Source organism: Chelonoidis abingdonii, chromosome 1 (assembly GCF_003597395.2).
Source record: "Chelonoidis abingdonii isolate Lonesome George chromosome 1, CheloAbing_2.0, whole genome shotgun sequence".
NCBI lineage: Eukaryota > Metazoa > Chordata > Testudines > Testudinidae > Chelonoidis > Chelonoidis abingdonii.
Window position 1 is genome coordinate 99,420,510 of NC_133769.1, and position 24,464 is coordinate 99,444,973.

Sequence of the window (24,464 nt, forward strand, 5' to 3'; positions counted from 1 at the left end):
ATTATTTGATTCCTACTGTGTTCAAGGATACAGGACTTTGTACAACCTTTGGAAATACACAGGATTTCATCAAAGAAACACCTGACTCCTGGCCTCTACTTTGCCTCCTAATGGAAACAACCCACACAGTCCTGAACTTTGGCTACCTACTCAAGTCAAAAAATGGTAACAATACATTTAACTTCCACCTGGATGCAGTTACCACGGACAAGTGGAAGTTAGCTCAATTTAACATTGTCAAGCATGATACCTCTCACAGTGCAGCAGTTCTAAGCCCTGCTGTTCAGAAGTACAATTTGCACTGTTCTTCATACGATTTATGAGTGGGGACTGAAGGACAGAAAGCAATACAGGTGATTGAGGTTTATGAATGAAAGTGTATTCTTATTGAAACAACTCATGTATTTGACAAACTGCAAAAACTTTTCCCCTTGTTTTTTCTCTTTAATAGAATTCCGAACAGGCAAAACCCAGCTTGCCCACACCCTTTGTGGTAGGTACACTGTCTTAATATTATCAGTTATATCCCTTTGTAATCTCATTCATCAAGGAGTTCTATCACAATGTCAGTTTTTGCTCTCTAAAAGAAACACTCTACCAAGCTAGTAAACAACATTGAGGAACTAAGACCTGCCTGCATGTAGCTTGGGTACACATACCTAAAGATGAGCTCCTTTCTTAGATACATGAGAAGGAAATACTTTGTCTTAGAGAAGTGGAAGTATGCCATGTTCTGTTACCTCTAGAAATGTTGTGAAGTAAAGACTTCAGTGAGTATTATTTCTGTTAATTCAGATGTATATGAATTGTAAGTTTCTTTGTTTACATCTGTTCCTTTGCCATTTTCCTCCTCTATGCATCCCTCCACTGGATCCCCCTTTTCCACTGCATCAAGAACAAGAGCATAAGGCTCTTCATGGCTTATCCCTGCCCTACCTCTCATCTTTATACTCTGTAGAAATGTAGACTCTCACCTTCACTCTGCAAACAGTGCCACCCACGATTGCCTGTTTGTCCAACTTTTGGATAAGCACCATCATGCATTCTCTCATGCCTTCCCTTATGCTTGGAAAGAGCTTTTGGTAATAACTGATGAGACCATTACATTATCCTCCTCTTAATCCCTCCTTAAAACCTACCTTTGCCACGATGCCTACAAAATGGTTAGGCAGCTGATGTGCTGCAGCCGCTGAGACTGCTGCTTATTATATTGTTTTAACTGTTTTGCTGTTAACTTGTGCTCTCCTGAGTCTGTCTTGCATATCCACCTATTGTCTCTTATCTTAAATTTACATTGTAAAATCTTGGTCAAGGACCATCTCTTTGTAGTATGTTTGCACAATGCAAAACATAACAGGACTATTGATGCTACCACAATACAGATACATAATAATAAATAATGTAGTTGTTAATAATATTGGAATTTAGTTAATAAAAATTATGAAGAACCAACAATTCCTCAGTCTGATCTCCTTTATGACAGATATTGAGGCTCTTCCTTGAAAAATGGAAGTGTTTTCATGTAGTCCAAGGATGTCCAAATTACAGCCTGAGGGCCGCATTTGGCAGCAGAGTAATAATTCTTTGCATGTAGGATGAGGACAAAACTGATCATCTGAATTTGTTCATTGCTGATAAACAACAGTCGGCATCTATTCATCTACCAAGAAAGATACATATCCAAATAAAGTATGGTAAAAGTGTAGTAGTAAAAGATGGAATTAGATCATTACCATTGATCTTAGCGAGAAGGCCAAGAAGATGTTTTTCTGCATTAATTAGTACTAGTTATTTTCATTAAATATTTATTTTAATAAAAATTTTGCAAATTTAGATGCAGAGTAAGTGTTGGTGCTCAGTAACATAAAGTTTGATTAAGTTTGACCTGACATCCCACAGAGAAAAGTTACTCTGGTTCCTTCTTAATATAGCGGTGGAGGCAAGTCAGCCTTGCTATAAAGGCAACTCTGGTTATTAGTACTGGATCATTTGTGTATTGTGTACAAACTGGTGGATCTGTCATTTGTTAAAAGTAGTAGCAGAGAGAGAGTTGGAGTGGTGGAAGAGGCTTTTTCTCCTCTGTTCATTTTGATCCTCTCTTTATGATGCATTCTAGTGACAGCTCAGCTTCCAGGAGCAGATCGCTACACAGGAGGAAAAATTATCTTCATTGATACTGAAAACACTTTGTATCTTTTTTACTTAAGCAAGTTTCAGGTATGATAGAAAGGGATGTTGATGCATCTTGTAATGAGTACAGCATCCTCATAATCTTCTGATGGAGTGAATTTTGTTGCAGAAAGTAGATAGATGCTCTAAATGGCTCCATACATGGATAAAAGTAAGGAGCTGTCTATCAGATCTGGCCCATGGCATCATGAAGAAAAACAAAGTCAGTGTTGTCCACAACAATTTATTCTTATTACAGTATAAGTTATTAAAGCAAGAAGCCAAAATGATTTAGGTATTGGAGTTTGGACATGGTGCTTTTTATCTCTATGTCATTTGTTATAATCCAACCCAAATAGAGGATGGGTGGGGTTAAGATACAGATCTTGTTTTGTGTTTCTATTTGTGTAGTTCTAGTATGCTCATCTTTTTAATATCTTGATGATAGAAGCTTTTCATATCCAGTTTACTGCTTCAAAAGTGATTCCACTGTTTGTTACTATCTCTCAGCTTTTTGATGGACTAGGTAAAATGAGATTGCTTTCTTTCTAGTTAGGCCTTGGCTACACTTGCAAGTTAGAGCGCATTAAATCAGCTCTAGGCGCCCTAACTCCTGAGGTGTTAGGCAAAGCATATAGAGCGCCTGGACTTTGCAGCTGGAGTGCTCCTGGTAATCCACCTCCACAAGAAGCATAAAGCTTGCTGCACCCCAGCTGAAACACCCAGGTGTCAGTGTGGACGTCCCATAATCCCTTGAAGTCAAGTGGCCACTCTTCTCATTGTTTTGAACTCTGCTGTGGGCATGCTGATATCCCCTTTCAAAGCTCCGTTTCTGACAGCCGGCATGCTTATCTGCTCTGGGACAAAGCAAACCATTACTATGGAATGCTCCTGCTGCAGAGGCAGGTGTTTGTGCATGTGTGTGTGAGAGAGAGAGATGGGGCTGAGGGCTGATGTCAGGGTTTTCCCCTTCCGTCTGCCGCTGTCTGAACTTACAAGACAGCATGCTGACACACTCTCTGCCCCCCAAAACATAGTGTCTCCCCCCACATACAACAGACTCCCTATCACACTGCACCCCCTCCTCCCCCCACCTGATTTGAAAAGCACACTGCAGCCCCTTGCTCACTGGGATAGGTACCACAATGCACTGCTCTCCGTGCCATTGCAAGAGCTGCTAATGTGGCCATGCCACTGTGCTTGAAGCTGACAGTGTGAACACAATGCAGCATTTTCCCTGCTGCGGTCTCCAAGGGCTGGTTTAACTCCCGGCGCTCTACATCTGCAAGTGTGGCCATGCCCTTAGTTTGTATCACAAAAACAAAACAAAACACATCAGCATAAGCACTAATTGCTCCTCTTGTTGGCAATATTGACCGAAAGGCCAAGGCCTTGTCTGGGAGCTCTGGATTTGGACTTAAGGTTTGTGGATTTTCATAATGTGTATATAAAGAGATTCCTTAAATCTTACACATTCCAGCCGTCCAGATCGTCTTCGTAACATTGCTGATCGCTTCAGCTTAGACCATGATGCAGTGCTTGACAATGTGCTGTATGCACGTGCATATACCAGTAAGATCATCATTGGAATGGGCATACCACCCTTCCCCCCCACCCAAAAAACCCCCAGAACGCTACAAGTTATTGGCTAAGACCTTCCCCTGAGGATCACTAACATTTTTCTGGGCATGGGGAGGCACAAGTCTGCTTCATTTTTCTGTTATGGTCCTCTACTGCCGCATATTTGCTCACGATAAGTGGTCCTACTTAGTTGCATTCTGTAAACTATTTAGCAAATTCCAGAAATACTAAGGGCTTGTCTACACAGGGGTTTAAACCAGACTAAGTCAAGTTAATGCAGTTTCAAAATGCTTGCATACACACAGTGCAATTCATTATAGCATATTAACTCTGCGTTTATCTCACTCTGGAGTCCTCTTTCAAAGTGAACTAAGTTTGATGCAGTTGAGTTAGTTCAGTCTATTGTTCATCTGCACACAATGCTGCTGCATACTACTTTGGCAGTCCTCCAGCTACTATCCCATACTGCTTTGTGGGTAACTATTACTGACCTGTCTGTTTACATGTGCAGCTGTGATGCTTCCTGGGGATACCCAGGGTTGTGAGGAATCTCACTACCACTTGTCCTTAGCAATAGGAAACCTTGTCTGTGTCTGCAGGGAGTCAGCTCCCCAACTCCACTGACCAGGGGCAACACAAGCACTCCCCTCTAGGCCTTGTAGACCTTGCTGTCTCTCTACTGGTTAACAATAGGAAAACTCCAACCCTCCTCAACTGTTCCAAGTGTCTGTCTGGAGTGTCCAGTCCCTGGTCCACTGGACACTTGCAGTATTCACAGATCACGTGCTTCCTAAAAATCAGTAAATTCCAGCTTACCAATTCCACCTCATATCACTTCTCTGGTTAACAAACAGCAGTAAGATATGTTTATAGGAAAAACAGTATAGCTGTTCTTATTTTCTTAATTTATTTAACAAAGCATAGAGATTCAAGTAATACCATGTAGAAGTTCTGGAAGCAAATTCGTACGTATAAAATGAAACTGTCAAAGTTAGAATCAGGACTCACAATTTGTCAGACCACTCTGTTTATTAGCGCAGCGCTCCGCCAATAACATTCAGAATATGTGAGTAGCCGTCTACAGATAAAAGAGCGGGAATTAGACAAAGGGACAAAGAAAGCAAAAAACAGTAAAAATCACCTGGGGCACAGCATACATATCCCACTTCCTTACTAACTGTTATCGATCTAAGGCTAATACTTCACCAATTGCCCTTAAATGGTGCAATTGTTCTATGTTAATGTCTGTATTCCTGACACCTGGATTGCAACTTTCCAACAATTTTGCTTAAAGGTACAGACAACATTTCTTTAATCCTTTCTATTCTTACAATACAATTTATTCTACTTTCACAATCCCTCCTTTTGGTCAGGCGTACGCCATGACCAACCATCACTGGGTTCCACAAATTAACCGTTCCTTATCTCTTTGTTTATCAGTGATATTCAAAATCATCATATTAGGTATTCTGTTTTGGGGCAGTCATCTGGGTGACACAATCTGGATACAACAGAGAGATTAACTGAAAGCATACAAAAATCACAAGATTCCAAACAGGATAGTTGGGCTCCCTGAAAACAACCAGCTTCCTATGCCAGAGAAATTGAACAGGTTACTTAGCCTCTTCCATGAAAGAACTCAGCTCTTCATGAGGAATATATGCTATTTGTTCTAAGTGGCGTTAGTGCGATCTATTACCTCATTGGTATGGGTCAGTATTAACACACAACATTCTTTCCCAATGAGAGCACAGGTCTCCTCCTTTGGCCGCCAGCGTATGTCTAATGCTGACGGTTTTGGAGGGCCACCTGTCGATCACCCCTGTTCTTTGGCCAGGGTTTTTAAACTTCTTCCCGGTTTCATTTCCATTATGTTAACCACTGCTTGTAACCTAGGAGTCTTTTTGCATGGTGTACTCGCCAAGTGGATAAAGGAAGTGCCCAGTGCCTCGTCCCCAAGTTCAAGGGCGCTTCATTGAATCCCATTGGGCATCTGTTAAGTCCCTTCTTTTCGCCTGAATTACGGAGCATTCGCATGGGAGGACTCTAGTACTCGGAATTGTGGGAAAGAGTTGGGCGATAAACAAGATTAGCCTGACAGTAGCTGGTTAATACCAGTATAAGCTTTGGTTCACAAACCCAATGATGGCCTTTAAGGCCGGGAAGGGTCCGATGCATCAGTTTTCATGGTATCTACCAAATGGGAGTTAACTATCCTCCAAAGGCACAGGGTCATCCTCCTACAAAGGAGTGGTAGTGTTTTGTATGCATTGGAAGATTGTATTATTTTACTAAGATTACTTAGGGAACGTGAGATGATTTTGCTGTTTGCATCCCAGGAGAAAAAATTCACGATCCCATACCAGCCCGCACTCTTTAGTTTTGTTGAAATAATCTGTGATACAGCATGGCCAGAAGGCCGAAGCAAAGAGTGTTGCATGGGCGCTGTATTCCCTGCGCAAGGAGGAAGGTGTGCTTTTAGAATAACTAGCAACGAGCGTGGCGAGTAACGTAGCACCTTACTCCCTTAGAGCGAGGCTGATTGGTCTTCAGTTTCGAGCACCTGCGCTGACTCCGTTCATGGGATATAACCCTGGCTTCCGTCAGACAGGATGAGTAGCCTGTAGGAGGTGACGAAGTAGGTGGCTTGAGGCAGAGTGCAGTATTGCCAGAAGATAAGAGTTTTGTCCAGAAAATGAAGGTTTGGCGGATGCTGCAGTATTGGATATTGCCCACATGAACACCTAGCGTGTAATTGGAGGCACCAGACTTTTTATGAAGAGACGCAGAGAATTCCTTTTCACAAGCTGGGACGGGTAATGATATGCCGAGCAGTAACCAGGGAGGAACCGCTATGTCAAGTGGGTGCAGCACAACCCAGGCCCCTGTGGTTGGTTGCCCATCCCTCGTGCTAGCTGAGAGGTGGCTCGGCCCAGTCTCTTGCCCTCTCCATCTCGCACTCCCACTCTCTCCAAAGAGAACCACCATGAGGGGGTTGTATGCCCTCATCCCGACTGGTCAGAAGGCAGAGACGCTCATTAGGTGCCGACTGATACTCGTACTCCCTGCTTGAATCGATGCGAGTTTATAGAGGTAAGACTTCCGATGTATGGTCGATGTGCTAGCGAGTTCCGCTGGGATCATGTAATCCTTACACGCTACACTTTGCGCACCACGTCGTGGATCTCAGCATCTGGCCAGCCGAATGCGATATCTGCCGCGACTGCGGTGAGTGACGTAGCTTCAGGGTGATAGCATTCATTAATCTCACCAGCGTTATAGTAAAATGCGCATCTAGGTGGTCCAATGTGAGCCCCCTACCAGGTTTATCAGCACAATTGCTCCCATAATCCCTACTACGATGTTCAACACGTCACGATGAGGCACCTCTCACTGTGCATTGGGACGACTGCGTGACCTGCAGTGGATCAAGTGCACCCCCAGCCCATATCCCCCACCAAGTAGTCGGCAAACTAATAACGAGTCTCGCTAGCATAATGAGCCCGTAGTATCAGCTTCTAGCCGCGCCTCTGCTGCGTGCAAGGTATCGGACTGCCTCCTCAGACGACTAATCAAGTGTCGATGAACCAACCCTTATGACCACACCCAAGTTCACCCACTGTTGCTAGGACCCCGGTCGCATACGGCTAGCTATGACTCTACGATCAGAAATTCCCAGTGCGCAGGTATTGTATGTGTAATGCTATATCTCCTGGCATTGTTATCAGAATAAGCCTCTCGGGAGGCCTGCCCCGAGAACATGGTCTGGGTAAATCCGTGTCGCGCCGAGTTCCTCATGTGGGGAGTTTCTCAGAAGGCATGTTAGTTGATTACTCTGTCTGCAGAAGCGTGCAGCAAACTCGTATCTGCCAGCTGAAAGGCAGAGCTCTCCGTGCGTTCAGGGTTCGGGACGTGGACCACGGCGAGCTACGCGCGGCTGCCCCACACGTTCCATTGAATTGGCGATACGTTCCCATCTAGTGAGGGAGCAGGACACCCAACCTACGCCATGTTCGTTGACTTGAGTCCACCGATCCGGAAAGTGGCTGCGCCGTCCTAAGCCTGAGGCGCCTGGCGAGACTGGAAGTGCGCTGACTAGTTATTGGTTGCCGAAGAGTCCACCTTGCCGGGGTTTCCCACCAGGACCTCTCTAATTGACTCCTCGGGGTGTCGCCGTCAGAAATATTAGTAATCGACCTCCCTCATTAACTCTATGACTGCTCTTAGGTTTGGCTGCTCCTCTCCGTGGACGGAACATGACTGGCAGCCGCGAACTGTTCAGACTCCAGCGGGGAGAACGGCAAACCAGGACAGACAACCCAAACCAAGCCCCGCACTGTCGAGAACTCTAGAAAAACTATAACCGGAGAACACAGGAGGAATGCTCGCGGCCATTGAAAGGACCTTGGGGGTTGTGGGAAAGAGTGTGGGGGGCCATGCCAACTAGGCCCCAGGCAGGTGTACCGGATGGAGGGACGGTGTTATGAAGTGGGGAATTTGGGGCATATAGCAGCCCAGTGTCCCAACAAGGAGGTGCCTTATGACAGTGTAATCTGGGAGTTATGGGGAAGCAATGTGGCCTGATCAACCGGGGTAGGGTTACATTGACCTTCACAGGATTTACCAGACCAGTAAAAATGAATGGTATAAAACATAGCATTATATAATCGGGGATGCTGTCACGTGTGTCCGGGAAAGTGGTGGGAACAGACCAACTAACTCGCGGCCAAAACACAGGGGTAACATGCGTACCATGGGCACCGTGAATTGTTTACCCTTTACAATTCCAGTACGGATGAATCCAGGGGAATACCACAGAGTTTCTGCAGGAGTACGCCCAAGCTCCTTATCCTGTTTTGATTGGGAGAGACTTTCCTGGGTTGAGAACTTACTGACCCCCGATAGAGGCAGGAAGAGGGTAGCAACCCCCAGGTTGAGACAGAGGCAACTAAAGATAGCCTCGCCCCAATGTTTGCTGAATTTGCCTCCAGAATGTTCTCATCCCCTTGGAAAACCCCGCAGGGCTAGGCGAGAACGCAAGGGCGCTAAAAAGTTAGGGACCAGGATTCTGCAGTATCCAAAAGACTTCCCTTGTGGGTAGGCGAACCCCGCCCAGGAGACAAGAGAGGTTCGGTCACGGGACTCAGAGGAGTTCGCCAAGTGGAGCACCCCAGGGAAGAGTTTAAATAGGCCCCTGGAATTAGTCAGTCTTCAGCCCGCACGTGAGACCTTTGGGCAGGCCCAGGCCGAAGATCCTTATATGCAAACGTGAGAGGAGGTAGTGGAGAAATGGAGTCCGGTAGAAGGAAAAGTCAAAGGCCCAAGGCCATATACGTGCTCAAACGTGATCTGTTGACAGATAGAGCAAATACGAGGGGAAGAAGGAGAGCCAAACTCCTAGTCCCACGGAACAACATAAGGCCGTTACTAGAGTTAGCTCACATTCATTTATCTGGGGGACATCTTAGGGGCAGACAACGACACTGATAGAAGATACTAAGAAGGTTTTATTGGCCAGGAATACGAGCAGAAGTCCAGCATTATTGTGCCCTCCTGGCCCTGAATGCCAGCTGCATAGCCCCGCCACCTCACTTCGGGCCCCCTAGTACCTTTACCTATTATTGATGTCCTGTTGAGAGGATAGCTTTGGACATAGTGGGCCCACTAGAAAAGTCCGGCACGGGCCACCGAAACTACTAGTCATCCTTGACTATGCCACACGATAACCAGAGGCCATCCATTTAAGAAACCCCACGTCTAAGGTCAATAGCTAAAGAACTACTACAGTTTTCGCCAGAGTGGGCATCCCTAAGGAGATCCTGACAGACCAGGAACCCCGTTTATGTCAAAACTAATGAAAGACTTATGTGCCTGCTCCGTATACAAAGCCATTCGGACCTCCGTCTACCATCACAACAGACGGACTAGTCGAAAGATTCAATCGAACCCTCAAAAGTATGATCCGGAAGGTGGTAGCACAGGATGGAAAGGACTGGACACTCTTTTGCCGTATCTATGTTTGCCATACGGGAAGTTCCCCCAGCGTCCACGGGTTTTTCTCCTTTGAACTCTTATATGGACGCCCACCCACGCGGATATTGATATCGCCAAGGAGGATTGGAGGAACAACCCAACCCAGGAAAGAATATAAGAGCATGTGACCAGATGCGAGAGCGGATAACTCGAGTAACCCATATAGTACGGGAAGCATTTAGAAAAAGCACAAGAGACACAGCAGACATACTACAACCGTCGCGGCGAAAATGTGAAGATTTCAGCCGGGGAACGGTTGATGGTGTTAGTGCCGACCACAGAAAGCAAACTCCTAGCCAGTTGGCACGGACCATATGAGATAGTGGAAAACCATGGAGAAGTGAATTATAAGGTTAGACAACCAGACCGCCGGAAGCCAGAGCAAAATATACCACATCACTTATTGAAGCCCTGGCATGACAGAGAGACATGTCTGGGCACTCGAGAGCTCTACCTCAGGCAGACGGCCCGCAGGAGCAGGTAAAGATATCTCCTGACTTAACCCCAGAACAACGGATGGAAGTAATTGAAATGCATCCACCGCGAACCGGACGTATTTTGTACCCAACCAGGTCGAACGGCACTAGTCCAACATCATATTGTCACCAGCCCCGGAGTAAGGGTGACGTAAGACCATATCGAATACCGGAAGCTAAAAGGGAAGAAATTAGGATGGAAGTGCGAAAGATGCTGGAACTCGGGTCATTGAAGAATCCCACAGCCAGTCGTCCAGTCCGATCTACTAGTCCCAAGCCTGATGGCAGCCTGAGGTTTTGTAACGACTTCTGGAAATTAAATGAAGTATCCCACTTCGATGCCTACCCGATACCATGCATGACGAGCTGGTTGATCAGTTAGGCAAGGCCAAATACCTACCACCCTAGATCTGACCAAAGGATATTGGCAATACCCCTGGCCCAGGATGCCAGGAAAAGACTGCTTTTTTCTACACCCGATGGCCTGTTCAGACACTGTCCTCCCTTTCGGACTCCATGGGCCCCTGCCACATTCCAAAGACTGATGGATAAGTTATTACGACCCCATGCCAACTATGCCGCCGCCTATCTAACGGACATAATACATTAGCCCTGATTGGGAGACACACCTGGACAAAGTGGAAGCATGTTGGACGCTTTGCGAAGGCTGGTCTCACCGCTAATCCTCTGAAATGCGTGATAGGCGAGCTGAGGCCAAATACCTCGGGCAGTCGTAGGGGAAGGGGTGGTGAAGCCCCAATGGAACAAGGTGAGGCAATACAGATTGGCCTCGACCAATCCGCAAGAAGCAGGTCAGGCATTTTTGGGTATAGTTGGATACTATCGGAGATTCATCCCTCATTTTGCCACAAAGAGGCGGGGCCATTGACGGATCTGAATAAAAGCTCGGGCCCGAGATAATGAAGTGGACAGATGCGGCGAAGCAGCATTTGCGATTTGGCGACAGCCCTATGCTGCCATCCGGTACTCATGGCCCCAGATTCGAAAGGAATTCATCCGCAGACGCGACGCTCGAGGTGGGACTTGGTGCCGTCCTTCCCAGATGGTAGGGAGGAGGAGCACCCATTTGTACTCAGTCGGAAGCTCCTCCCCAGGGAACAAAAATACGCTGTTGTTGAAAGGAATGTCTGGTGATAAAATGGGCTATGGAGACTCCCGCTACTATCTCCTGGGCGGCGGTTTACCCTTGTGACTGATCACGCCCCGCTCCAGTGGATGCATAGGAACAAGGACAGAAACGCGAGAGACGCGGTGGTTCCTCTCCTTGCAACCTTTCCATTTTTGGGTCCAGCATAGGGCTGGAAGCCAACACGGCAATGCTGATGGCCTCTCACGCCAACACTCCTCTCGTCCCGAGTAGCCCAACCCCTGGTGTTGAGCAGGGGGGGGGATATGTGATACAGCATGGCCAGAAGGCAGCATAAGAGTGTTAGCAGGGGCCTTATCCCTGCCAAGGGAGGAAGGTTTGCTTTAGATTAACTAGAACACGTGGGCCAATGAAGCACCTGACTCCACTTAGAGCAGCTGACTCCAGTTAGAGCACCTGACTCCAGTCATGGATATAAACCCCTGCTTCAGTCAGACAGGGGATGGAGTTGAAGGAGAAAGGTTGGATTGGAGCAGAGTGCAGATTGCAGAAGAGAAGAGTTTGTCCAGAGAGAAAATAGAAGGTTGGAGGAGTGCTGCGGTGGATTGGGAAGCCCCACAGAACCCTAGGTAAGGCACCAGGCTTGTATGGAAGAGAGGCGAGAAGCCCTTCACAAGCTGACGGGTATGAGAGGGAAGTAACCAGGGGAGGAAACCGCAGTCAAGTGGTTCACCACAACCCAGCCCTGGGTGGGACCTGGAGTAGAGGCGGCCCAGGTCCTCCCTCTCCACTCCCCTCTCAGCGACACTAGGGGAATGATTAAGAACTGGTTCAGAGGCAAGCAATGGCGCCCTGAACCTACCCAAGAGAAGAGAAAAGCGCAGACCCAGCAGAACAGTACCGGCAATTTGCCACAAATCCCATACACCATTTGCCACATATGCTGAAGGCAACGGTTTTTTCCAGATCTAGCCCTGTCCCATTACACACCCACACCAATGACCTTTTCCCCCCACCACACTTATCTTTAGATACATTTATTCCCACGTTTCCCAAGTCATTACTGTTCCATTGTTTGTTAAATGGACGAGGTCCTCCAGTAAGGTCTGGGGAATTCAGTGGATAGCCAGGACAGGAACACCAGCTTGAGAGTGGCTGGATGTGGCTGCAGACCCAGCATTTGGAAATATTAAGGTCTGAGCTATCCAGACTTGCTGCTGGTAAAAAAATTGTCATTGTGGGCTTCCCAGATCTTAAGTTACCAGCAGCCGAGAAACAGGTGCCACCAGGGTGCATGTTGGAGGCAGCCCTTCTGGTTCTGACAACCTCAACTGGGGGAACCGCAGTCGCGGTTTTTGTCCACCAGGCAGCAGGTGCTAGGCTCACTACTGCTGCTTCTTGGGCCTGCTTTAGGTTGTCGCTGCTTCTGGCAACCCTTACGAGAGCGTAGATGTAAGGTATTGCAGGCTGTTCCTCTGCGTCTTCTCTCTGGAGTCAAAACTGACCTGCGCAGTCCGAGGTGTTGATGGTTTGCGGGAGGGTGTCTTTTACACTGTTGAAGCATGTATCCACGCTGCGATGCCAGATAGCTTAACAGCTTGTTCGGTGGTAAGCAGTACCTGATGAGGACCCTTCCACCGAGGTCCAAGGCCGTGTTCGATGGTTGATGCCGTACGTAGACCCAGTCGCCTGGCTCAGGTTGTGGCAGGAGTCAAAGGTGGGTTCCGTCGTCCAGGCGCTTGAACCTGTGAATGGAAGTGACTTACAGCTTGCATTAATTCCTTGCAATATTGAAGGAGCGTACTGTGAGTCAAATTCAAGTCTGGACTGGAGTAATGGTAGCCACAGTTCGCATAGGGCATCCCATAATGATTTCAAAAGACTCAGTTTGTGCCTTTGGGATGGAGTGGACGCATTTCCATAAGGGCTAGTGGTAAAGACTGCTGGCCAGCTTAACCCTGTGGAGTCACAAATCTAGCAAGTTTTTCTTAAGACACCATTTCTCCTTTCCACAGCACCTGCACTTTGTGGGTGGTAGGGACAGTGCAGCAGGTGTGGACATAATATAGATCCACATGTTGCACCATTGTCCGGGGAAGTATGTCTCCGGTCACTGGACAGAGTGCAGGATTCCCTTGGCAGGCATAATATGGTTTACAAAACATTTAGCAACGGACAGTGAGTCAGCCTTGCGACAAGAAGGCTTCAATCCAACCAGAAAATAAACATACCATAACCAAAATAATTCAAACGTTGACACTTAGGCATTTGTACAAAATCAAGTTGCCAGTGTAAGAAGGGTGCTGGGGTCAAGCCCCGGAATCCCTGAGCCACTTTTACAGGTTTACCAATATTGTGGCTTTGGCAAGTGGTGCAGGCGGCACAGTGGCGGGCTGCAAAGAAGCTGAAATGGGAGCCCACCATCGCCGCCTTAGTTAGAGCAGAGACCATTCCTCCTTTCCGACATGCGAACACCGTGTAGCAGGCGGCCAGCGATGAGTAGAATGAAAAAGGACCACAAGGCACCAGTGGGCGAATGCCCAAAGGGAATCAGGATGTAGAGACAACCCTGGGCAACCCAGGATCTTTTCGTTTCTGGGGCAGAGTTCTGGAGCAGGGTGAGGTCAGTGAGGGACGTGTGGTATAGAACAGAGAGGAACCTAGAAATGCGTGCTGGGGAAGGTTCTGTGTCTGTGCAGCGATGTTTAGCAGAGGCTCAGCAAATGCGTTACCCTAGCAACTTCAGTGTCTTGCCATCGAGTGGCCAGGGCACTAACAATAGCCAGGGCAGGGAAGTAAAACTGCATACAGGAGAGCAGCATATAGGGCCGTTCTTATAGGGGTACGCGCAGATGTAAAGACCCCAAGCTTGCCAGAGGGTACCAAAGTCATTTCAACCCCAAAAAGCTATAGCGGGAGTCAGTGTAAATGTGGCAGAGCGTCCCTCCGCAAAAAGCAGGCACAGGTAGCAGCAACTAATTCAGCAACTTGTGCGGAGGTTACAGAAGGTAAAGGCGCACTTCTAGATTCAGAGAGTGACACTACAGCATATCCTGCAAGGAAACGACCTTGGTTGTCTCGAAAACAGGAACCATCATGAAACAAAACAAGGTCAGAATTAGGGAGAGGGACATCAGAAAGGTCAGAGCGCGGGTTGGTGATAGCAGAGACAGTTGCAAGGCAGTCGTGAGGATCACCGTCATTAGATGAAGAGGAAGTGCAGGATTTAACTGAGAAACAGCGCTTTATAGTGATATATCTTCATGCTCATTTCATTTTCCAAAGGAAGGATTAGAAGTAACTAGTCCCATATTTTCTGTTTAATTGAATGGTACACAAAGGTTATTCACACTGGCCTGTCGCGTATTCTAGATGACTCTTATGCAGGGCAGAAGCTCATTACCACCGACTAATTCTTCATTCCCATAGATTTCCTGTAAGAAGGCCGAGTGGGCAGACAAACAGTCCAACCTAGCCCCAGATTCCGTCTGACTATTGCAACTACGAGAGTTCTGGTGGAGTGCAGTCAGACAGGACATCTGTGAGCGTATCCAAACCCCAGCTTCCACTCCGGCCTGTGTTAGTCAGAGTTTAGGGCTTGCTCAATCATGGTTGCATCTCTGCACCCAGGCGCACTAATAACTCTCAGGACCTAGTCTCTATTACTTCTCGCTTCTCCTCTGGTGGAAGCCGGAAATACCTTCCCCTAACATCATACATGGCAGAGAGTTTGCGCACGTTAATTTTTCATCGGGTGGCTCCTCCTCCCACTTTTACTTGCATGGTGGGAAAGGGTAAATGACACGTTTGCTCCTTCACTTTAGCCCATTCATTCCTGGCTTAATAGACCTCTCATAGTGTTCTTCAACAATCTTTTTACCAGGGTCCCTAAAATTAAAACACACAGCCCCTGCGGTTCCCAACCATGGTGAAGCGAGGGAGGCACATGGGGTTTACCTGCACCCCCCTCAACTTCTGGGCTTCCATTTTTGCCCAGCTCCCCTGAAAATGCTATGTAACAGGGCAAGCGTGGCATGTTCTCCTTGGCTAGGGTCCTGCCTGCTCATGGATTAGTGGCTGTGAGGCACCCTGCGCTGATTGGCAGAGGCGATCTCTCTTCTGCAGTAAATACTGCAATTTTTGTTGTGCACCCCTTCCCCACAACAAGTGCAGGCAGGCTTGTGGCCTACGAGCAGTCACTGATTGGGTAGTGCTGACAACAGCATTGTGTCAAATTCGATTGGTATTGGCTCTGGGACTTGAATCTGGAGAGTGCACCAATTGTGGACCACTCTGGACAAGCACTTTCAACGCCAATGCACTAGCCAGGTGCACCCGGAAAGAGCCCTGGAATGTTTTACTTTCATCTCTGTGGTTTTGGAATAGGGAAGACCTAGAGATTATCAGGCTGCCTGTTACAGAGCCTAGACTTTAAGAACTAGGTATTTTATCGACTTACGCTAGTACAGAGGTATAAAACAAAAGAACCAAACATCCCAGTCTGCCGGTGTCTGGGCCTTCCTTTCCCTAGGAGAGTCTGAGTCCCTGTTCGAGGCTAAGGCCTTATAGGCTAGCAGCAGGGGCCAGCCATTTAAGCTGGGAATCGATCGGGTCCATCCTCACTTCCCAAACCCTGTCACACTAAACTAGAAGGTGGTGGTTGGCTGTTAGGGAAGACGATCCTGTCCCCGTAGTGCCCATTCAACACAACCAGATAAAGAACAGATCTTAAGAGAGCATCCGGTCTGGCAAAAAAATCGCCTTTCAATGTGTGGTTGTGAAACCCTCATAACTTCTGTAGGTTTATCTTTATCCCCCACTTTCTATTGTCCAGGCTGTCTGGTCCTCTCTAATTGTTTCTTCTGTTCTGCTGCAAATTAATTTTGCTGGGTTGCAAGTTAATTAGGGGAGTGGGTATATTGGTTTAGCGAATTCTGTACAGTATGTATTAGGATTGGTTAGTAACATTTCAGTAAATTGATTGGTTGAGGTCTAGCATGAGAGAATATTACTTTGTATAAATAGGGGGGTCAAACAAGGAAGTGGAAGGAGAAACTGGAATCATGCTTGCTAAGGGGGGGATGGGAAATAGGCGAACAGGGACTAGACAAAGGCTCTGGCGTGTGTCAGAGCTGGAAAGGGGGAGACACTGTCTGTTTACAGTAATTACAAACATCCCCATAACCCAAAAATCCAGTTCCCTGTCCCCTCCCACGACCACATCCCCATCCCTGGTGTTTTCCCCGTCCCCGGTCCTGTTTGCCCTGCCCTGAATAATGCTGTATTTGCAAGGCCATTAACTGCTGAGCTGATTGTTCTTCCTTTCCTTTTAAAGTACATTGGCAGTGCCCTGCCACTGTTTGCAATTTGTCCATGGTTTCGGTCTCCCATCCAACACTTATTCATTTTAGCAGATTGCCAACAGCAGGCAGGAGACCATTAACAAATGCACTAGCCAGGGTGCCTTGTCCATTTGTATCTGATTGCTGTATACCAGAATGTTGCAGAAAAATGTCAGTTAGCCGGGTGCGATAGTCATCTGGGTTTTCTCCCTGTCGTTGCTTACAGCCATTTATGGCCGTCCAGGTGGTTTTAGGAGTCCATACCCAAGCGATGGCTTCAAATAGATTTTTAGCTCCTTCCTTACACTTTTTTCAGTATTCAGCATTAGGGCCAGTGTCTGGTAAAGTGGAGTGGCAGTCAGCAGTGAGCCAATCTGCTGCTGTGAGCCATTTTTCATGCTCACTAGGGGCTGTTACAAGTAGCTTGCACAGCTGCAGGAGGTCTGCCTCAGAGGGTTCATAGGTATCACACACTAACAAAAATTCCTCTGCAAATTTGGTAGGATTTTCTCGGGGCTTTGGAAAGCCTTTTACAATTGAAAGGAGCTCAGTGCGAGTCCAGGGTTTATAGCTCCAAGTGGGACTCCCATCCTGGCTCCCAGTATGCAGGATTCGGAGGGGAGCCTGAATATTTTTAAGGCCCAAGCGCGAGCTTTTACGAGGCAGAGTGTGTCCAGAGGAATGGGCCTTGGCAGTACCGGATGGTTCGGACGGGTCTGAACTGGAGATTTCTGGGAATTGTTCCTGAGCTGGGAAATCTGGTGATTGTTGTTCCTGAGCTGGGGGCGTGGGTGGCCGTCTATTGATTCGACGCAAGGCTGTCAGGCCAATTAATGTGTCTTCTTCATCCTCATCCCTGGAATCTAGCAAGGGGTTTTCTTCTTCTTTTCCCACCCCGAGACAGGAGTATGAAGGGAGGTCTGCTTGGAGAACAGGGTAAAGCGGAGCGCTCAGTCTAGTGGTGGGAGAGGAGGTTTCCAATAAAGCTTTTAACTTATCATTTGAATCTTTAAGACAGGCGAGTTTCGATTCTGTCCATCTACGATTTGCCTCTTCCCACCATTGCATGAAACAATCGACCTCTCCTTTTGCCAATTTAGTTTTAGATTGGCCGAGTTTGTGTTTTAAGACATCTACTCGATCCTTGTCCCAAGATCCTAACAGTGGCCACTGAGTTTTGGGATCTCCCTGAGTTAGTCTAGACCATTTTTCCAGAAACTTACAGGAGTCCAGACCCTTCCTAAAATACATAAAATGAGCCGGGTTCCTTTAGGGAACTGCCCCGGCTTAGACATCTGGTTACCCATACAGGAGGACTTTACACACCAATCACACAAGAAGGAAATTAGGGTTCGTCAGAGCTATGCCCGTGCAACACACAAAAAAGGAGCCCACAGGCTACTGCCTCAATCGCCCTTGCTTTCACACACTAAGGGTTTTACCCAAGGTGCGGTGCGGCTGCGATTGTGCAGATTTCACTCACTCAGACCGGGGACAGGAACCCGTTGGTCGGCCGATCCCCGGATGGGAGACAGGCACCCAGACTCAAACACTCCACAGGGAGGACGGATAGACACAGAGACAGGACAGTCCTCAGTCCGGACAAAAACACAGAAATAATTACCTGACCAGATTCCTGATGTCAGATCCCGGATCCCTACCAGAACAGAGTGGGAACCAACAGGTTCGATGGCGTAGACTTCACTGTGGTTGTGCGCCCTTCCGTTCTAGTGGAGGACCGCTTGGGCCAAGTGCCCAGGTGCTGGCTGCCACGGTCATCCTACAAAAAAAACGGTCAGGAATCACACAGCCCCAGTGAAGACGGTTGCCATCTCGTGGAACCTCCAAATTGTCAAAGTTAGAATCAGGACTCACAATTTGTCAGACCACTCTGTTTTAGCGCAGCGCTCCGCCAATAACATTCAGATATGTGAGTAGGCCATGCAAGACCTAAACAGTCTTATTTATACAGATAAAAGAGCAGGAATTAGACAAAGGGACAAAGAAAGCAAAAACAGTAAAAACCACCTGGGGCACAGCATGCATATCCCACTTCCTTACTAACTGTTATCGATCTAAGGCTAATACTTCACCAATTGCCCTTAAACGGTGCAATTGTTTCTATGTTAATGTCTGTATTCCTGACACCTGGATTGCAACATTCCAACAAAAAAACGTTAAAATGTATTACTGGCATGCGAAACCTTAAATCAGAGTGAATAAATGAAGACTCGGCACACCACTTCTGAATGGTAGCTGACCGCTGAACTAGATACTCTGTTGTCTTAAGCATAATGCTCACCCAAAGTCCTTGCAGCATTTTACACCCAGGTTTGGCTGTGAGCTTCCTTTCATGAGACAGACATGTTTGTCTCCTAGTTGGCCCATTGTGTTCCTTTGCCTCTTAAGATATACAAGTTCCATCCTTTGTCTTCATGTACAGGACACCCCCTGCTGTTTTGGTTCTTCCCCTGTAGATTTTGTCTCTTGTAGATTTCACACCCTTTCAATTGGCCCCGTCTCAGTATGCAAATAGACCTCCATTGTGATGCAGACAATACACAGTACACATATGACCAGACTGCGAGATAAGCATCTGTTACCTCCTGCCTCAAAGGAGTACATCTGAGCATGTCACGTCCTGGTGACTGGCCTTAACTCTAGTACCTTACCAACGTAACTTTCCATATAGATACATAATTTCTTAAATATTATCCATGCATGTAATTTGCCGTAATGATGATGACCAGTGATTATGGTGGCTCTTGGTATCGACTTCAAATGCTACCCTTTGGTGTAGTATTATGCATATATCTGACAGCGGGGATACCTGCAAAACCCCATGCACCCCCTGTGCCCTCTGCCAGTTGACACTAAGAGATTCCTGAGTCACAGAGCCCTCCACTGTTCTGCTGTTGAGTTGATCAGACATCCACATCCCCATATAAAAATTGGCCTGGGGCCAGAATTTGCCCATTTACTCCTGGATTTGAGTATATCAACCATGTTGTGATATTACTCCAGAAGCCTTATAGTATGTCTTGAGGAGCCTCTTGGAATCCTGCAGAGACCTATCTCATCTCCCCCTGGGGGAAACATTGATGCAGGAAGCTCTTGTGGCTAGTCTCCAGAATAAAAATCTTTCTGTAGACATGGCTAAGTAGATGTCCATGAGAGGCCACAGCTAATAGTGCAGGACAAAGAACAAACAACTCAGGAGAATGTACATTAAAACCAAGGATGCTAGGAAAAGGTCCAGCAATGGAAAGGTGTTCTGTCCTTTTTATGAGGAGTTGAACAGGATTTTGATCAATTACACCACTGCAGAAACCAAGAAGTTTGCTGCTCCACGTCCCTCTAGGACAAGCACCAAGAGTCACTGGAGGATGAACACACGGAGGCCAGCGAAGAACTGTCTCCAGAAAGCCAGGATCTTTTTGGGACTCAAGAACCTGATGATGGCTGGGTAAAGAGCAAGACTTATTCCTGCCGTACAGGAATGAACCCAGTTTCCAGCCAGAAACTCAAAATGGTACTGAGGAGGTAGATCCTATCAAGGAAACATAAGCATGTAAGTATTCATATCTAAAATGTATTATTATTTTGTTATGCTATAATCCTGTGCTAGCTTCTGTTCCAGGTGCCCCATGGGTGCAGTCATTTTTGACAGATGTTTATCCAGCCCCCTGCCTCCCTAGGCCCAAGCTGCCTGTTCCCTCCGATCTCCTCCATACAATTCTTCAAAATGGTAGCTGCTCCAGCTGGACAGTCACCCTCTGTGTCATGCTAAAGTCCCAGCCATCAACCAATTTGAAGCCCACGCCATGGAGGACACAAGACTATTAACTTATTTTCACTTCCCTGCATCTATCCTTCCTTGCAAAATCCCTCCCGCCCCCTAGTTCCATTCACCAGCTCAACATGTCTGCTGGCAGTATGGTGCAACCTCAGCCTGTACCCAAACTGCCTACTGCAGCGGTTGCAAATAATGAAAACATTCAATTATGTGAAATTCAACAGTTTATTGAGAGACTGGTCGCAGAAAAAGAAGTTTGGTTAGTATTCTCACTTTACATGAGGTAGATGTGGACATTGCATGGCAAGACTACAGCTCCCACTCAGTTATAAATGTCCTGTAGAACACATTTTTATAGGGAAAGAGCTTTAACTTAGGGACAGCAAAATTCTTAGTGGCTTTTCACAGGCTTACATAGAGAAAGACTGGCAATAATAAATACTTCACACAATCATTGCAGAATTCTATGTTTTTCTCTGCACTTTCACCGTGTCTGCAGGAGAGAGAAAACAGAATCTAAGGGTATGTCTGCACTACGAAATTAGGTCAAATTTGTAGAAGTTGATTTTTTAGAAATTGATTTTATATAGTTGATTGTGTGTGTCCCCACGTAAGACCATTAACTCGGCGAAGTGCGCCCACAGTACCGAGGCTAGCATCGACTTCCGGAGCGTTGCAATGTGGGTAGCTATCCCACAGTTACCACAGTCTCCGCTGCCCATTGGAATTCTGGGTTGAGATCCCAATGCCTGATGGGTCAAAAACATTATTGCGGGTGGTTCTGGGTACATGTCGTCAGGCTCCCCCCCCCCCCCGCCCGGTGAAAGCAATAGCAGACAACGATTTTGAGCCTTTTTCCTGGGTTACCTGTGCAGATGCCATACCACGGCAACCATGGAGCCCGCTCAACTCACTGTCACCATATGTCTCCTGGGTGCTGGCAGATGTGGTACTGCATTGCTACACAGCAGCAGCTCATTGCCTTTTGGCAACAGACGGCGCATTACGATTGGTAGCCATCATCGTTGTCTCCTGGGTGCTCTTTTAGTCAACCTCGGTGAGGTTGGTCGGGGCACCTTGGCAGACATGGGTGCTCCTGGCAGACCTCAGTGAAGTCTGTCGAGGCGCCTGGACATAAATGGGAGTCTCTTTTTAAGTTTCGTCTCATGGAGATTCAGTCCTTCCTGCAGTCGTACTGCACCGTCTTCTGGCAAGCACCCAGGAGACGACAATGGCTAGCAGTTGTACTGCACCGTCTGCTGCCAGCCTAAGATGTAAAAGAGAGATAGAGTCAATCAAAACAAGAAAGAGACCAGATTTGTTTTGTATTCATTTGCTTCCCCCTTCCTCCCTCCCTCGGTGAATAGTCGCGGGAGGGATAGCTCAGTGGTTTGAGCATTAGCCTGCTAAACCCAGGGTTTTGAGTTCAATCCTTGAGGGGGCCATTCTGTGTGACAGTTATGTGTGTTTCTCCTTGATACAAACCCACCCCCTTTGTTGATTTTAATTCCTTGTAAGCCAGCCCTGTAAGCCATGTCATCAGTCGCCCCTCCCTCTGTCAGAGCAACGGCAGACAATCGTTTTGTGCCTTTTTTCAGCACAGATGCCATAGCACGGCAAGCATGGAGCCCGCTCAGATCACTATGGCAATTATGAGCACTGTAAACACCACGCGCATTATCCTGCAGTATGTGCAGAACCAGAACCTGCAAAAACAAAACCAGGTGAGGAGGCGACAGCAGCACGGTGACAAGAGTGATGAGGACATGGACACAGACTTCTTTCAAAGTACAGGGCCCGGGAATGTGGACAGCATGATGTTAGTGGGGCAGGTTTATGCCATGGAATGCCAATTCTGGGCCCGGGAAACAAGCACAGACTGGTGGGACCACATAATGTTGCATGTCTGGGACGATTCCCAGTGGCTGCAAAACTTTCTCATGCGTAAGGGCACTTTCATGGAACTTTGTGACTTGCCTTCGCCTGCCCTGAAGTGCAAGAATACCAAGATGAGAGCAGCCCTCACAGTTGAGAAGCGAGTGGCGATAGCCCTGTGGAAGCTTGTAACGCTAGACAGCTACCAGTCAGTCAGGCATCCGTTTGGAGTGGGCAAATCTACTGTGGGGGCTGCTGTGATCCAAGTAGCCAACGCAATCAAAGAGCTGCTGATATCAAGGGTAGAGACTCTGGGAAATGTGCAAGTCATAGTGGATGGCTTTGCTGCAATGGGATTCCCTAACTGTGGTGGGGTGATAGACGGAACCCATATCCCTATCTTGGCACCAGAGCACCAAGCCAGCGAGTATATAAACCGCAAGGGGTACTTTTTCATGGTGCTGCAAGCACTGGTGGATCACAAGGGACATTTCACCAACATCAAGGTGGAATGGCCGGGAAAGGTATATGACGTTCGTATCTTCAGGAACTCTGGTCTGTTTCAAAAGCTGCAGCAAGGGACTTTCTTCCCAGACCAGAAAATAATCGTTGGAGATGTTTAAATGCCTATAGTTATCCTCGGGGACCCAACCTACCCCTTAATGGCATGGCTCATGAAGCCGTACACAGGCAGCCTGGACAGTAATCAGGAGCTGTTCAACTGTAGGCTTAGCAAGTGCAGAATGGTGGTAGAATGTGCATTTGGATGCTTAAAAGCGTGTTGGTGCAGTTTACTGACTCTAATAGACCTCAGCGAAACCAATATTCCCATTGTTATTACTACTTGCTGTGCGCTCCACACTATCTGTGAGAGTAAGGGGGAGATGTTTATGGCAGGGTGGGAGGTTGAGGCAAATCGCCTGGACGCTGATTATGCGCAGCCGGACACCAGGGCAGTTAGCAGAGTACAAGAGGGTGCGGTGCGCATCAGAGAAGCTTTGAAAACCAGTTTCATGAGTGGCCAGGCTACGGTGTGAATTTTCTGTTTGTTTCTCCTTGATGAACCTCCTTCCCCCGTTGGTTCACTCTACTTCCCTGTAAGCTAACCACACTCCCCTCCCCCTTTCGATCACTGCTTGAAGAGGCAATAAAGTAATTGTTGCTTCATATTCATGCATTCTTTATTAATTCATCACACAAATAGGAGGATAACTGCCAAGGTAGCCTGGAGGGAGGTGTGGGGAGGGAAAGACTAGGCCACACTGCACTTTAAAACTTATTTAATGTCAGCTTTCTGTTGCTTGGGCAGTCCTCTGGGGTGAACATAAGAACATAAACATAAGAACGGCCATACTGGGTCAGACCAAAAGTCCATCTAGCCCAGTATCCTGTCTACTGACAGTGGCCAATGCCAGGTCCCCCAGAGGGAGTCAATCTAACAGGTAATGATCAAGTGATCTCTCTCCTGCCATCCATCTCCACCCTCTGACAAACAGAGTCTAGGGACGCCATTAATGGACTTAACCTCCATGAATTTATCCAGTTCTCTTTTAAAGCTGTTATAGTCCTAGCCTTCACAACCTCCTCAGGTAAGGAGTTCCACAAGTTGACTGTGCACTGTGTGAAGAAGAACTTCCTTTTATTTGTTTTAAACCTGCTGCCTATTAATTTCATTTGGTGACCCCTAGTTCTTGTATTTCGTTTGTATTATGGGAAATAAGTAAATAACTTTTCCTTATCTACTTTCTCCACATCACTCATCGATTTTATACGGCCTCTATCATATCCCCCCTATAGTCTCCCTCTTTCCCAAGCTGCAAAAAGTCTAGCCTCTTTAATCTCTCTGCATATGGGACCCGTCTTCAAAACCCCCCCCAGTCATTTTAGTTGCCCTTCTCTGAACCTTTTCTAATGCCAGTATATCTTTTATGAGATGAGGCAACCACATCTGTATGCAGTATTCAAGATGTGGGCATACCATCAATTTATATAAGGGCAATAATATATTCTCTGTCTTATTCTCTGTCCCCTTTTTAATGATTCCTAACATCCTGTTTGCTATTTTGACCGCCTCTGCACACTGC

General features: G+C 47.1%; 1 protein-coding gene across 1 annotated transcript in view; it reads left to right on the forward strand.

Annotated features, from left to right (window-relative positions):
- Positions 1 to 24,464, forward strand: part of DMC1 (DNA meiotic recombinase 1) — a 58,228-nt gene that overhangs the window by 15,924 nt on the left and 17,840 nt on the right. The window contains exons 7-9 of the mRNA XM_075061548.1: positions 452 to 493; positions 2,117 to 2,189; positions 3,650 to 3,741. Coding sequence (XP_074917649.1) covers positions 452 to 493; positions 2,117 to 2,189; positions 3,650 to 3,741 — 207 coding nt within the window. The remainder of the gene's footprint in view (positions 1 to 451; positions 494 to 2,116; positions 2,190 to 3,649; positions 3,742 to 24,464) is intronic.